The 13,379-nt window shown below is 38.6% G+C and overlaps 1 protein-coding gene across 1 annotated transcript in view; it reads right to left on the bottom strand.

Annotated features, from left to right (window-relative positions):
- plxdc2a (plexin domain containing 2a) overlaps window positions 1-13,379 on the bottom strand; it is a 98,819-nt gene that overhangs the window by 51,985 nt on the left and 33,455 nt on the right. The window contains exon 5 of the mRNA XM_060919069.1: window positions 2,484-2,609. Coding sequence (XP_060775052.1) covers window positions 2,484-2,609 — 126 coding nt within the window. The remainder of the gene's footprint in view (window positions 1-2,483; window positions 2,610-13,379) is intronic.

Genomic DNA, 13,379 nt, shown 5'->3' with positions numbered 1-13,379 from the left:
ATGCCACTGTATATTGTAATCACAATGAGCTGTAGTAGCAATGCATTTCCTCTCATCTGACCTCCAGCAGTGAAACTCATCCTCCTAAGCAAGAAAAAAAGTGCAAATAAGAATTACATATATATTATCAAATGTCAGAAGCAATAAAAGTTGGCTTAGCAAAACAAAAACAGTCTCCTCATTTCACTGATGTCCCATAAGCAAATGCCCCTTTCAAAACTGCAGTATCGATTATAAGCCAGTCCATCTGCCCATGCGCGCGCGCGCGCACACACACACACACACACACACACACACACACACACACACACACACACACACAAGTAATTTTGTCTATAAAAGTTCTCACAGACATGTTTTCATGTTTTAATATTTTCATCCAGTTCACTTTGAAATATCTTGTAGAGTAAGATAGGGTGACTGGATTAATACCTTTAAAGCAAGACAGCCTTTCAATTTCATAAAATCAGTGAAATTTAGTTCTTTCTGAAATTTGGTCATTGTGATATATGTTTATTTCTGTAATATCTCACAAAATATCAGGCTATTCTGTGGCTGGGAAGTTATTTAATTTGATGGGATTCCCTAGCAAATAATGTGCATAAAATTGCTCGCTTCGCGTAGTCAAGCAGACAGAGGAAGTCCGTGTGCGCATGTGCAGGTTTACCTTGACCGCCAATATTTATTAGTTTGGTCCTGCATTTCCTTTCCTTTGCAACATCTTTTCTTCTCGCTTTCCGTTACTGCAGTTGGTCTTTCACGTTTCATTCGCACACTCACGCCCTCCATTTTTCTCTTCTGTTTCAAATTTGTATCTCACAATGCCTTGTGCGAACGGGGAAAGCCCACCACGTGATGCATGACATAGTATCTTGTATTGGGTCATGGTGAAGCAGGTAAAAATAGTGGAGAATTTTGGGTCACACGGTCCTATTTAAAAATAAATAAATACATAAAAATAATAATAATAATAAAATTGGAAGTCTGTGATTCGAATTCAGTAGGTTTCGGTCCACTAAACAAAAATAGTTGGGTGTCAGGGAAAATTATTTTTATGACCTACACTTGAAAAATCTGAAAGGCAGTCTACCTTTAATCTTCAAATTTTCATTACGTATCCAATGGACTTTATTTCATAATTAAACTACTAAAGCATCTTGTTTAAGTGGTGAAATATACAAGGGATGAAGATTACAGTATATCACAAAGTCCAGTCACCTGCCCTGTTACTAAATCACATTTTGAAAAAAACTTTCTCTCATGAATTGGTACTACTGAATTCTTCAAAATCCATTGGCACCATAGATAACAAGGTTGGCGTCATACCACATTGTGCTTCATCACTTCTAGCTCCACAGTCATCACTGAAGTCACATATTTTGCTCACACACACACACACACACACACACACACACACACACACACACACGGTTGGAGCATGTGAATGTACTTTGTGGACATGACTCCTGAGGCTCTGAAAGACAGAAAATGAAGGGGGCTAGTTAAACAGATGGATAGATTTCTGTCATCACCTAGACCTGGTAGTTATAAGCTGTCAGTCATTCTAAATACTAATTTATTTTGTACCTGGGAGAGAGCAGCTCAGGAAAGCGATGTCATCTATAGTGATGTCACCAAGCTTACTGAAGGTTCTGGTGGCCTCACAAATGACAGTGAAGACCTGGTGAGTTTGACCAATTACCACCTCTGCCTGATGTCACTTGATCACCAGAGTTCTACCATATAGGTGTCTTTCTCAGGCCTTCCTGGAGGAATACTTTTAACTCCCCAATTCCTGCAGATAGGTCAAATCATAAACCCTCTGTTACAATTAAGACACAGGTAGATCCTGAGCTTGGGTTGCTGTGTATGAATACTTTGCTACATTCTCTCCATACTGTATGGGTTTCAGCACATCTCACCAGTATGTAAACTGACTTTAGTTGGGAAAAAGTATATGAATCTGTGTATGGTTATATTGTCTCCTGATACACTAGCTTTCAAAACAGGATTTATTCCCACCTCTGGGCGGCATGGTGGTATAGTGGTTAGCACTGTCACCTCACAGCAAGAAGGTTCTGGTTTTGAACCCAGTGGCCAATGAGGGCCTTTCTGTGTGGAGTTTGCATGTTTTCCCCGTGTCTGCGCGGGTTTCCTGCCACAGTCCAAAGATACTGTATGTGGGTTAGGTGAATTGGTGGCTCTAAATTGACCATGAGTGTGAATGGTTGTTTGTGTCTCTGTGTGTGTCAGCCCTGCGATGAGCTAGCGACTTGTCCAGGGTGTACCCTGCCTCTCGCCCACCTCCCGCAAGGGATAAGCGGTTACAGATAAAACAAACAAAACATTCCCACCTCTTGCCCATTATCTTTGAGATAGGTTACAAATCCACCATGACCAGAATAATGTGGCTACTGATGATGAGTGAATGATTGACCATAGGCATGTGTCTCCTTTGATGTGTCCTATAGCATTTATCTTACCTTCACCATACATGTGATAGTAGAACTTGAGCACACACTCAGTGCTGGCTTGTCTCATAGCAGGACTCTGTAGAGCAGCATAACTGTTCTGATCTCCATTACTGGCCTCTACTGCCATATACCAGCCTAACAGCACAGAAAATCAGACTAAGCCCACTATGATCACTTACAGCAGTGTATATTATTTCACTAGGCTCAATCAGGACTGGGCGGCATGGTGGTGTAGTGGTTAGCACTGTCGCCTCACAGCAAGAAGGTTCTGGGTTTGAGCCCAGTGGCCAACGTGGACCTTTCTGTGTGGAGTTTGCATGTTCTCCCCGTGTCTGTTACCCCTTTTCCACCAAATCAGTTCCAGGGCTGGTTCGGAGCCAGTGCTGGTGCTGGTTCACAACTCGTTCAACTTGCGAGCCAGCTGAGAACCAGTTTGCTTTTCCATCGCTCGCGGTGCTAAGCGGAGCCATGTCATTACGTCACTGTATACGTCATTACGTCGCTGTATACATCAGTTATGTCGCTGTATACGGAAGTTACGGCGCTACGTTTACATAAACCTTGGCGCGAATATCAAAGCAAAAACAACATGGAAGAAGCAGCAGCGGCAACAATAATAATAATGGATGACTTCGCGTTTGTACAGCTGCTGCTTCTTGTCGCTTAAAAATGGCGATCTTTCGCGGTCTTGTTATTGTTGTTGGTTTTAACAACTCCGCCCCCCCGCTGACGTAAGCGGTTCTTTCCTCTGGCCCAGCAGAGAGTTGGTGCTAGCCTGGAACCGGTTTTTCTGGCCCCAGAGCCAGTTCTTTGTCAGTGGAAACAGAAAACCCGGTTCCAAACTAAGCACTGGCCCCGAACCAGCCCTGGAACTGCTTTGGTGGAAAAGGGGCATGTGTGGGGGTGCTCCGGTTTCCCCCACAGTCCAAAGACATACAGGTTAGGCTAACTGGTGGCTCTAAATTGACCATAGGTGTGAATGTGAGTGTGAATGGTTGTTTGTCTCTTTGTGTGGTGATCTGGCAACTTGTCCAGGGTGTACCCTGCCTCTCGCCATTGTCAGCTGGAATAGGCTCCAGCTTGCCCACGACCCTGCACAGGATAAGCGGTTATGGATAATGGATGGATGTATATATTGTGCTGGATCTGTAATGATATGGACAGCCAGCTTTATGAAAAAATTATGGAGTCCTTCACTGCCTGTGTCTTCCTGCAGACCCTGTTGACGAGTCCAGTCAAACCCATTCTCACTTTCCAGAACCCAGTTGCATAGTCCTAAAGCAGAAATATTATTATGGCTCCATGTCAAAATAATTTTTATTCCACATCACTGCTGATGATAAACAGCAATTTGGTCCAAAATGTCCCACAGGAGTCCACTACCAACATTTATCAAAAATAAATCAAACATTTTAACCAGTTAATATTTGTTCTTCAAGAATGATTTTTTTTTTTGTCATGAAAGTTATATTATTTAAAGGAGATTTGCAGAACCTTTATTTTAAAATACATTTCTGAGTGGATAGTATCTCCATCCTTGACTTTTGTATGCTGCATAAATGGGAATAAAATATATATATTTTTTTGAGAGTTAAAATCGACCGCAAATTTGAGCTACCCAGCTGAGCCAGCCAGCCCTGGGTGTGTGACATCACAGCGGGAACCGATTTTAAGTCCGAGGCCTTTGACAGCTATAGACCAAAGTCATATAAATAAAAATTTATGGTGAAAGTAAGAAATACCGTTACCGACTCGCTCACCTAAGACTGATTTGACTTCATTGATTGTGGGTTGACTCTCATTAAAACAGGATGGGTGTTATAACTTATGCAACATACATGTACATGCATACATTTTCACTGATAAAATGTAAAACGCTAATTAAATAATCGGATGAACTGAGACAATCACATTCTGAAGCAAATTAAATAATCTTATACCGCTAACTTAAACACACAATACAAGTTACATGGATTAATCTAAATGCAGGTAAACAATGAGTGTTGTTGTTTTTGTTGTTTTGTATCCAAATGAGAGTCGCAGCTTACCCATCTGTGTTCTTGCTTCTTGAAGGCCGACCTTGTGGCCGATTGTTATGAAACAATCTGACTTTCAGTTGTTTGTTCAGATCTCCGTTCATTCGCGTCTTCCACATAAGGGTGAGATATTGCTGTTGAGGCAAGCAGATCCAGTGGAGAAATCTGACAGCTGGTCTACTCATTCTCCAGTTCCTCTATAGAGATCTTGCAGTCACGTGACCGGAAAGTACACAGCTGCCATCTTGTCGGTAAAAAACACCGCTGAATACTGCTGCACTCGTGTACAGAATGGATCAATTTCAACCGACAGACTCCACGGCTCATTTTTCTAATGAACAGATAACTAGATATATGTCTAAAATAAACGATCTACAGATTAGTGACCCTTATGGCTTACCGGACAGAGTTTTCACGACCGGATTTTGAACTGCCAGTGGAATACCCAGATGTGTATAATTACCTCATTAACTTTCCCTCACTGTTCAGTGGTGAAGCACTGCGTGCCTATAAATCTCTGGACAGTTATCTTTACAGAAATTCAGGATTTGTCAGCGACTCAGATGTGGCATCTTGTAAACAAGAATCCTCATTGGATGGGTAAGTCACTTAAGTATTGAGTATAGCACTGACCAGCCGATTATAGAATAGAATAAGGTAATTCCAGCTGTAATTCCAAATCGTCCGTTTTGTTTACCATGGATCTGGCGTTGGAGAGGTAGAGGCTTAGCAGTGGAGGTTTGAGTGGCTGTTTTCTGAGCTTAGTCAACAGGCCGGCTCTGCAGCCTCGCTTTTGCTCCCAGCGCCGCCTCCTTCGCTTTGCTTCCGATAACAATCCACGGAGACCTCGCTGGTCTCGCTATCTCGTCCGGAATGTTTTTTTTTTTTTTTTCCTCGTCCGGAATGTTGTGCATGCGATGGAAATCGCTACAAACTGTCATTTTCTGCTGGAAACCCATGTCCAGTAAGTCCATACAGTTGTAGTGGATATTGAAGTCCGGTACAGACGAACAACACGCAAAAATACACACAAAAAACATAAACGTGCACAGGTAGGGAGAGCTTGTAGCCGCAGCCGTTGTAGTAGAATTGTATATAGTAGGGTTTTCCAGAAGAAAAGGTAGAAGTAAAAGTAGAAGTAGAAGGCGGAAATATGGCGTTTGACCGACAAGATGGCGTCTGTCACAATCTAGATCGGCTGTGACGTCACATGCAAGTGCTCCATACTGAGTACTCCGCCATTACTGCTTGGCTCAATTACTAAAACCCGATACGGGATGCCTGAGCGATGTCACATCCTGTTCCGTCCCGGGTTTTAGCAACAACCCTCAGTTCTCACTCGGGAGAACTGGTGCAACTGAACTTACTTTCCTTTTCTTGTAGTTTTCTTTTTGAATGAATGAATGAAATTATTTCGAACATGTATAAAAATGTATGTAACTATTTGTACATACAAAAGAAAGAAAACGAGAAAGTGACAAAAAAAGAATAAATAAAATAAAGAGCTAAGACATTACAATACACTGCACATTGTTCGAAAAAGGAGTGGGAATAAGTACAATACTTTTTTTAATTTCCCACCCCTTTTTAACTACCCCGAAATCCAAACTACATTAATACACCTATAAAAATATATACACTTCATGAATATCTGTATAAATATATAATTACAAAAATAAATATATAGTACATACCATATACATACATACACACATATATATACACTTCATAAATATCTATACAAATATTTAATTACAAAATTAAATATATACTACATTCCATATATACACTTCATAAATATCTATATAAATATATAATTACAAAATATATATATATATATATATATATATATATATATATATATATATATATATATATATATACACACCATATATACACTTCATAAATATCTATATAAATATATAATTACAAAAATAAATATCTACTACATACCTATCCCTGTAAATATGAAGATATCTATCCCCATAAATAAATATATACCATATATACCATATACTAAGTTAGTTCTAATATAACAATCAACCCTATTCTATTTATCCCTCATCATCCTCCGTTGACATACTTCCTCTTCTATATACTTGTTTAAAAATATTTTTTGTACCTTTTTTTTAAACAGATTTATATTTGCACTTTGTTTTATTTCTGTCTCCAGTCTGTTCCATAAAGTCACCCCACAGCTCGATACGCACATGTTTTTCATATTTGTTCTAACCTTTGGGTTTTTTTAAATTTAGGTCTCCCCTTAGATTATATCCCCCCTCTCTCTCACTAAACATTCCTTGTATATTTTTCGGCAATAGATTATTTCTTGCTTTGTACATTATTTGTGCTGTTCTGAATTTGACCAGATCCATAAATTTCAACATGTGTGATTTTATGAATAGTGAGTTTGTGTGATCTCTGTATCCTGTTTTGTTTATTGTCCTTATTGCTCTTTTCTGTATTGTACATATCGGCTGCAGAGTGGTTTTGTAGGTGTTTCCCCAGACTTCGACACAGTAAGTCAGATATGGCAAAAATAATGAGTAATATAGAGTATGCAAAGATTTGCAATCAAGAATATCTTTTGTTTTCCACAGAATTGCCGAGCACTTTGCCAGTTTTGCTCGTACATATCCTACATGAGGTTTCCAGCAGACTTTAGGATCCAAAATCACACCAAGAAATGTAATTTCCTGTACCATTTCTATCTTAGTATTGTCTGTTATCAATTCTACATTACAATCTATTTTGTGTCTCCCAAACAACATGATCTTTGTTTTGCTTAGATTTAATGATAATTTATTTTTGTCAAACCATAGTTTTAGTTTATTTATTTCAGTTGTGATTGTCTCCAAAGTCTGCTGCAAATTCTCACCGGAACAAAAAATATTGGTGTCATCTGCAAACAAAACAAATTTCAGTACTTGCGAAATTGTACATATGTCATTGATATATATTATGAATAATTTCGGACCTAATATTGACCCCTGTGGTACCCCGCATGTAATGTTCATGAAATCAGATTTATGGTCACCTAACTGCACAAACTGTTGCCTGTTTCTTAGATAGCTCGACAGCCAGCTCCACCCAACTCCCCTAACACCACACTTTTCTAGTTTACTTAATAATATACTATGATCAATAGTATCGAATGCTTTTTTTAGGTTCACAAATACTCCAATTGCTATTTTTTAATTGTCTATACATTTTGTGATTTCCTCTATTAGTTCCATTAGTGCCATCGATGTTGATCTGTCCGTTCTGAATCCATATTGACTGTCCGTAAGGAGGTTGTGTTTTTCAATGAATTTGTCCAGTCTATCTGAAAGTTTTTCGAGTATTTTGGAGAATTGGGGGAGTAAAGAAACAGGCCTGTAGTTTGTGAAATGGTGTCTATCTCCGGTTTTAAACAATGGTATCACTTTTGCAATTTTCATTTTGTCTGGAAATGTACCTGATTGAAAAGATAAATTGCAGATGTGGGTGAGTGGTTTCACAATTCCCTCAATAACTGTCTTTACTGTTAACATGTCTATATCATTCCAGTCTGCAGAGATTTTGTTCTTACATTTTCTTACAATTTGGATAATTTCTTCATCAGCTGCAGTTAGAAAAATTGTACTTGGATTTCTGTCCCCCATATCTTCTATTTCCCCACATTGTGTTGTCTCGGGTTCCTTTATTTTTGCCGCTAAATCTGGTCCCACATTTACAAAGAATTGATTAAAACCATTCACCACATCCTCCATATTATTTATGGTCTTATCATTTTCAGTGTAGTACTCCGGGTAATTTGTAATTTTGGATCCATTTCTCACAATACCATTTAATACAGTCCATATACCTTTAATATTGTTTTTATTTTTCTCCACTAATTTATTATAATAGTCTTTCTTACATATCCTCATAATATTAGTTAATTTATTTTTATATTTTTTATATTTTTCCTCTGCCTCTATAGTTCGATGCTTTAAGAATTGTCTGTATAATATATTTTTCTTTTTGCAGGCATTTTGTAGCCCCTTGGTGACCCACGGACTATTTGTATATTTATGTATATTACTGTATTTCTTTATAGGACAATTTTTATTATATCGTTCATTGAATATTATTAAAAATTCCTCATATGCTTTATCAACATCTTTTTCTTTATAAACTACATTCCAGTCCTGTATCATTAAGTCATTTTTTAGTGCAATCATGGTTTCTTCAGTTTTTACTCTTATATATTTATAATTTTTAATATCCTTTTTCTTGCTATAATTACAGTAATATACATTAAAAATAGGTAGATGGTCACTGATGTCTGTTAATAGTAGTCCACTCTCTGTATTATTTTCCAGGATATTAGTAAATATATTATCTATTAAAGTGGTGCTGTGAGAAGTGATCCTGCTTGGTCTAGTAATAGTTGGATACAGTCCCATACTGAACATTGAGTTAATGAACTCTTCTGTCATTTTGTGTTTCTTATGATTAAAAAGGTCGATGTTAAAATCACCACAGATGTATATGACCTTCTGTGTTGATTATACTTTCCATCCAATCTATAAAAACTTCTATGCTTGATCCAGGAGATCTGTATATACAGCTCACCATTATATTTTTCATTTTTTCACAACATATTTCTACTGTAATACACTCCATCCAATCATCAACAGCTACCGTCATTTTATTATTAATTTTATATTCCAAACTATTATCAACATATATTGCCACTCCTCCTCCTCTTTTGTTCTTTCTATTGATATAATTTAATTTATACCCGTTTAGCTTATTTGCTCATAAATAGCTTAATTGTTGGTACTGCACCCTCTTTCAATACGGGCTTATCGCCAACACTCCTCAACAGATCAGAGGTTTCGTACGAGTCTTCAGTAAAATGTGCAGAGCAGAGGAGAGACCACTTCGTAGGCGCCCAATGTGCCCGTGAACTTCTTGCAAAATACATCCAAATCTTTGCAGTTTGAACAGCCTTGGGCCATGAATGCAACAAAAATCCACCTTCTGTCGTGTTCCTGCACCCGCCAGCAACACATCTATGTGTCATGACGATAAATTAGCTCAAAATGGAAGCTCAAAGTTGCAGTCAGCTCTGTGTTTTAGTATACCGGAAATGGCGATGAGAATGATAGCCTTCCTGCGGTGACGTCACAGATGTCAAGGTCATTCACTCAGACCGCTACCTACAACCCCGATTCCAAAAAAGTTGGGACAAAGTACAAATTTAAAATAAATATGGAATGCAGTGATGTGGAAGTTTCAAAATTCCATATTCTATTCAGAATAGAACATAGATGACATATCAAATGTTTAAACTGAGAAAATGTATCATTTAAAGAGAAAAATTAGGTGATTTTAAATTTCATGACAACAACACATCTCAAAAAAGTTGGGACAAGGCCATGTTTACCACTGTGAGACATCCCCTTTTCTCTTTACAACAGTCTGTAAACGTCTGGGGACTGAGGAGACAAGTTGCTCAAGTTTAGGGATAGGAATGTTAACCCATTCTTGTCTAATGTAGGATTCTAGTTGCTCAACTGTCATAGGTCTTTTTTGTCGTATCTTCCATTTTATGATGCGCCAAATGTTTTCTATGGGTGAAAGATCTGGACTGCAGGCTGGCCAGTTCAGTACCCGGACCCTTCTTCTACGCAGCCATGATGCTGTAATTGATGCAGTACAGTGGTGCTTGAAAGTTTGTGAACCCTTTAGAATTTTCTATATTTCTGCATAAATATGACCTAAAACATCATCAGATTTTCACACAAGTCCTAAAAGTAGATAAAGAGAACCCAGTTAAACAAATGAAACAAAAATATTATACTTGGTCATTTATTTATTGAGGAAAATGATCCAATATTACTTATCTGTGGGTGGCAAAAGTATGTGAACCTTTGCTTTCAGTATCTGGTGTGACCCCCTTGTGCAGCAATAACTGCAACTAAACGTTTGCGGTAACTGTTGATCAGTCCTGCACACCGGCTTGGAGGAATTTTAGCCCATTCCTCCGTACAGAACAGCTTCAACTCTGGGATGTTGGTGGGTTTCCTCACATGAACTGCTCACTTCAGGTCCTTCCACAACATTTCCATTGGATTAAGGTCAGGACTTTGACTTGGCCATTCCAAAACATTAACTTTATTCTTCTTTAACCATTCTTTGGTAGAACGACTTGTGTGCTTAGGGTCGTTTTCTTGCTTCATGACCCACCTTCTCTTGAGATTCAGTTCATGGACAGATGTCCTGACATTTTCTTTTAGAATTAGCTGGTATAATTCAGAATTCATTGTTCCATCAATGATGGCAAGCCGTCCTGGCCCAGATGCAGCAAAACAGGCCCAAACCATGACACCACCACCACCATGTTTCACAGATGGGATAAGGTTCTTATGCTGGAATGCAGTGTTTTCCTTTCTCCAAACATAACGCTTCTCATTTAAACCAAAAACTTCTATTTTGGTCTCATCCATCCACAAAATATTTTTCCAATAGCCTTCTGGCTTGTCCACATGATCTTTAGCAAACTGCAGATGAGCCACAATGTTCTTTTTGGAGAGCAGTGGCTTTCTTCTTGCAACCCTGCCATGCACACCATTGTTGTTCAGTGTTCTCCTGATGGTGGACTCATGAACATTAACATTAGCCAATGTGAGAGAGGCCTTCAGTTGCTTAGAAGTTACCCTGGGGTCCTTTGTGACCTCGCCGACTATTACACGCCTTGCTCTTGGAGTGATCTTTGTTGGTCGACCACTCTTGGGGAGGGTAACAATGGTCTTGAATTTCCTCCATTTGTACACAATCTGTCTGACTGTGGATTGGTGGAGTCCAAACTCTTTAGAGATGGTTTTGTAACCTTTTCCAGCCTGATGAGCATCAATAATGCTTTTTCTGAGGTCCTCAGAAATCTCCTTTGTTCGTGCCATGATACACTTCCACAAACATGTGTTGTGAAGATCAGACTTTGATAGATCCCTGTTCTTTAAATAAAACAGGGTGCCCACTCACACCTGATTGTCATCCCATTGATTGAAAACACCTGACTCGAATTTCACCTTCAAATTAACTGCTAATCCTAGAGGTTCACATACTTTTGCCACTCACAGATATGTAATATTGGATCATTTTCCTCAATAAATAAATGTCCAAGTATAATATTTTTGTCTCATTTGTTTAACTGGGTTCTCTTTATCTACTTTTAGGACTTGTGTGAAAATCTGATGATGTTTTAGGTCATATTTATGCAGAAATATCGAAAATTCTAAAGGGTTCACAAACTTTCAAGCACCACTGTATGTGGTTTGCAGTGTTGTGCATGAACGCATTCAAAAGAACGCGTTCACTGAACACGCTCATTTTTCCATGAACTTTGAACTGAACGCAACAACTTTGTAATGAAAGAACTTGAACGTGAATTCGTTTAAATTATGCGACATGAACGACAAACATGAAGATGAACGAAACATGAAACCTGGTGAATCGAGTGGCACGTCTGCTTGCAAGATATTTTACATTCTACTACTTCACTGTCAGTCTGATGTTGTTGTCACTCACTGCCCTGAGGTGCCGCGTGTGTGCAATGCATCATGGATAACGTAGTGTGAAGCCGGAGATAGTGGATGGCTCTATGATTTGGCTCCATACTATGTTACCCATGATGCAGCAGAGCAGAGTAGGCGTAACCCAGTGTTCCCTAGCTACAGGCAGCAGACAGCGCGCACACCACAGCCAGCGCACACTCACAGCAACATGGCCAGTGAAAGTTCAAGTAGCGGCACGGAGAACACAGATGAGTACAATGCCAAATAATTTTAGAAATTTGATTGTTGTGTGCATACACAGATGTGTACTGAAGAATGAGGCTATCTGAAGTTTTCCTGTTTTGTATTTTGAGAAATAAAAAGCCCTTGAGCATGCATCCCTCTGTCTGATCAATATGGTTGATATGGTCAATGCTGTTGATATGGATCTTAAAATAGCACTCCTTCAGTGTATATACATATTGGCAGTCATCTTTTTAGAAACACACACATTTATGAGGAAGTCTAGTTGTCATTTATTAGAAGTTACTGTTAGTTGAAACTGAAAGCATTTGTTTGAAGTCACGTGTAACGTTTTGGTGGCAGTGGTTGAGTCAGTGAAGAAATCAAAATACTTTGTCCTTTTTTCCATATATAGTATGTACATAACTTCCATTTTGTGTGATAGAATATAATATCTATAATATGTGAGTAGTTTTGAGCTAGAATGTAGCATATGATTTTAGTCTTTATTTTCATATCCCACCTAAAAGTAAAATGAACTGAACTTTGAACTAGTTCAGAATTAAAACTGTGAACTATGAACGTGAACAGTTCACTTTTAACATGTTTGAACTGAACTTGAACTAGTTCAAAAAAAGTGTGAACTTGCACAACACTGGTGGTTTGGCATTGTCATGTTGGAAAATGCAAGGTCTTCCCTGAAAGAGACATCGTCTGGATGGGAGCATATGTTGCTCTAGAACCTGGATATACCTTTCAGCATTGATGGTGTCTTTCCAGATGTGCAAGCTGCCCATGCCACACGCACTAATGCAACCCCATACCATCAGAGATGCAGGCTTCTGAACTGAGCGCTGATAACAACTTGGGTCGTCCTTCTCCTCTTTAGTCCGAATGACACGGCATCCCTGATTTCCATAAAGAACTTCAAATTTTGATTCGTCTGACCACAGAACAGTTTTCCACTTTGCTGTCATGAAATTTCAAATGAGCCAATATTTGGCATGAAATTTCAAAATGTCTCACTTTCAACATTTGATATGTTGTCTATGTTCTATTGTGAATACAATATCAGTTTTTGAGATTTGTAAGTTATTGCA

Source organism: Neoarius graeffei, chromosome 1 (assembly GCF_027579695.1).
Source record: "Neoarius graeffei isolate fNeoGra1 chromosome 1, fNeoGra1.pri, whole genome shotgun sequence".
In the NCBI taxonomy this organism is placed as follows: domain Eukaryota; kingdom Metazoa; phylum Chordata; class Actinopteri; order Siluriformes; family Ariidae; genus Neoarius; species Neoarius graeffei.
The sequence above is the reverse complement of the archived record's forward strand: the minus strand, read 5'-3'. Positions and strand labels throughout refer to the sequence as shown.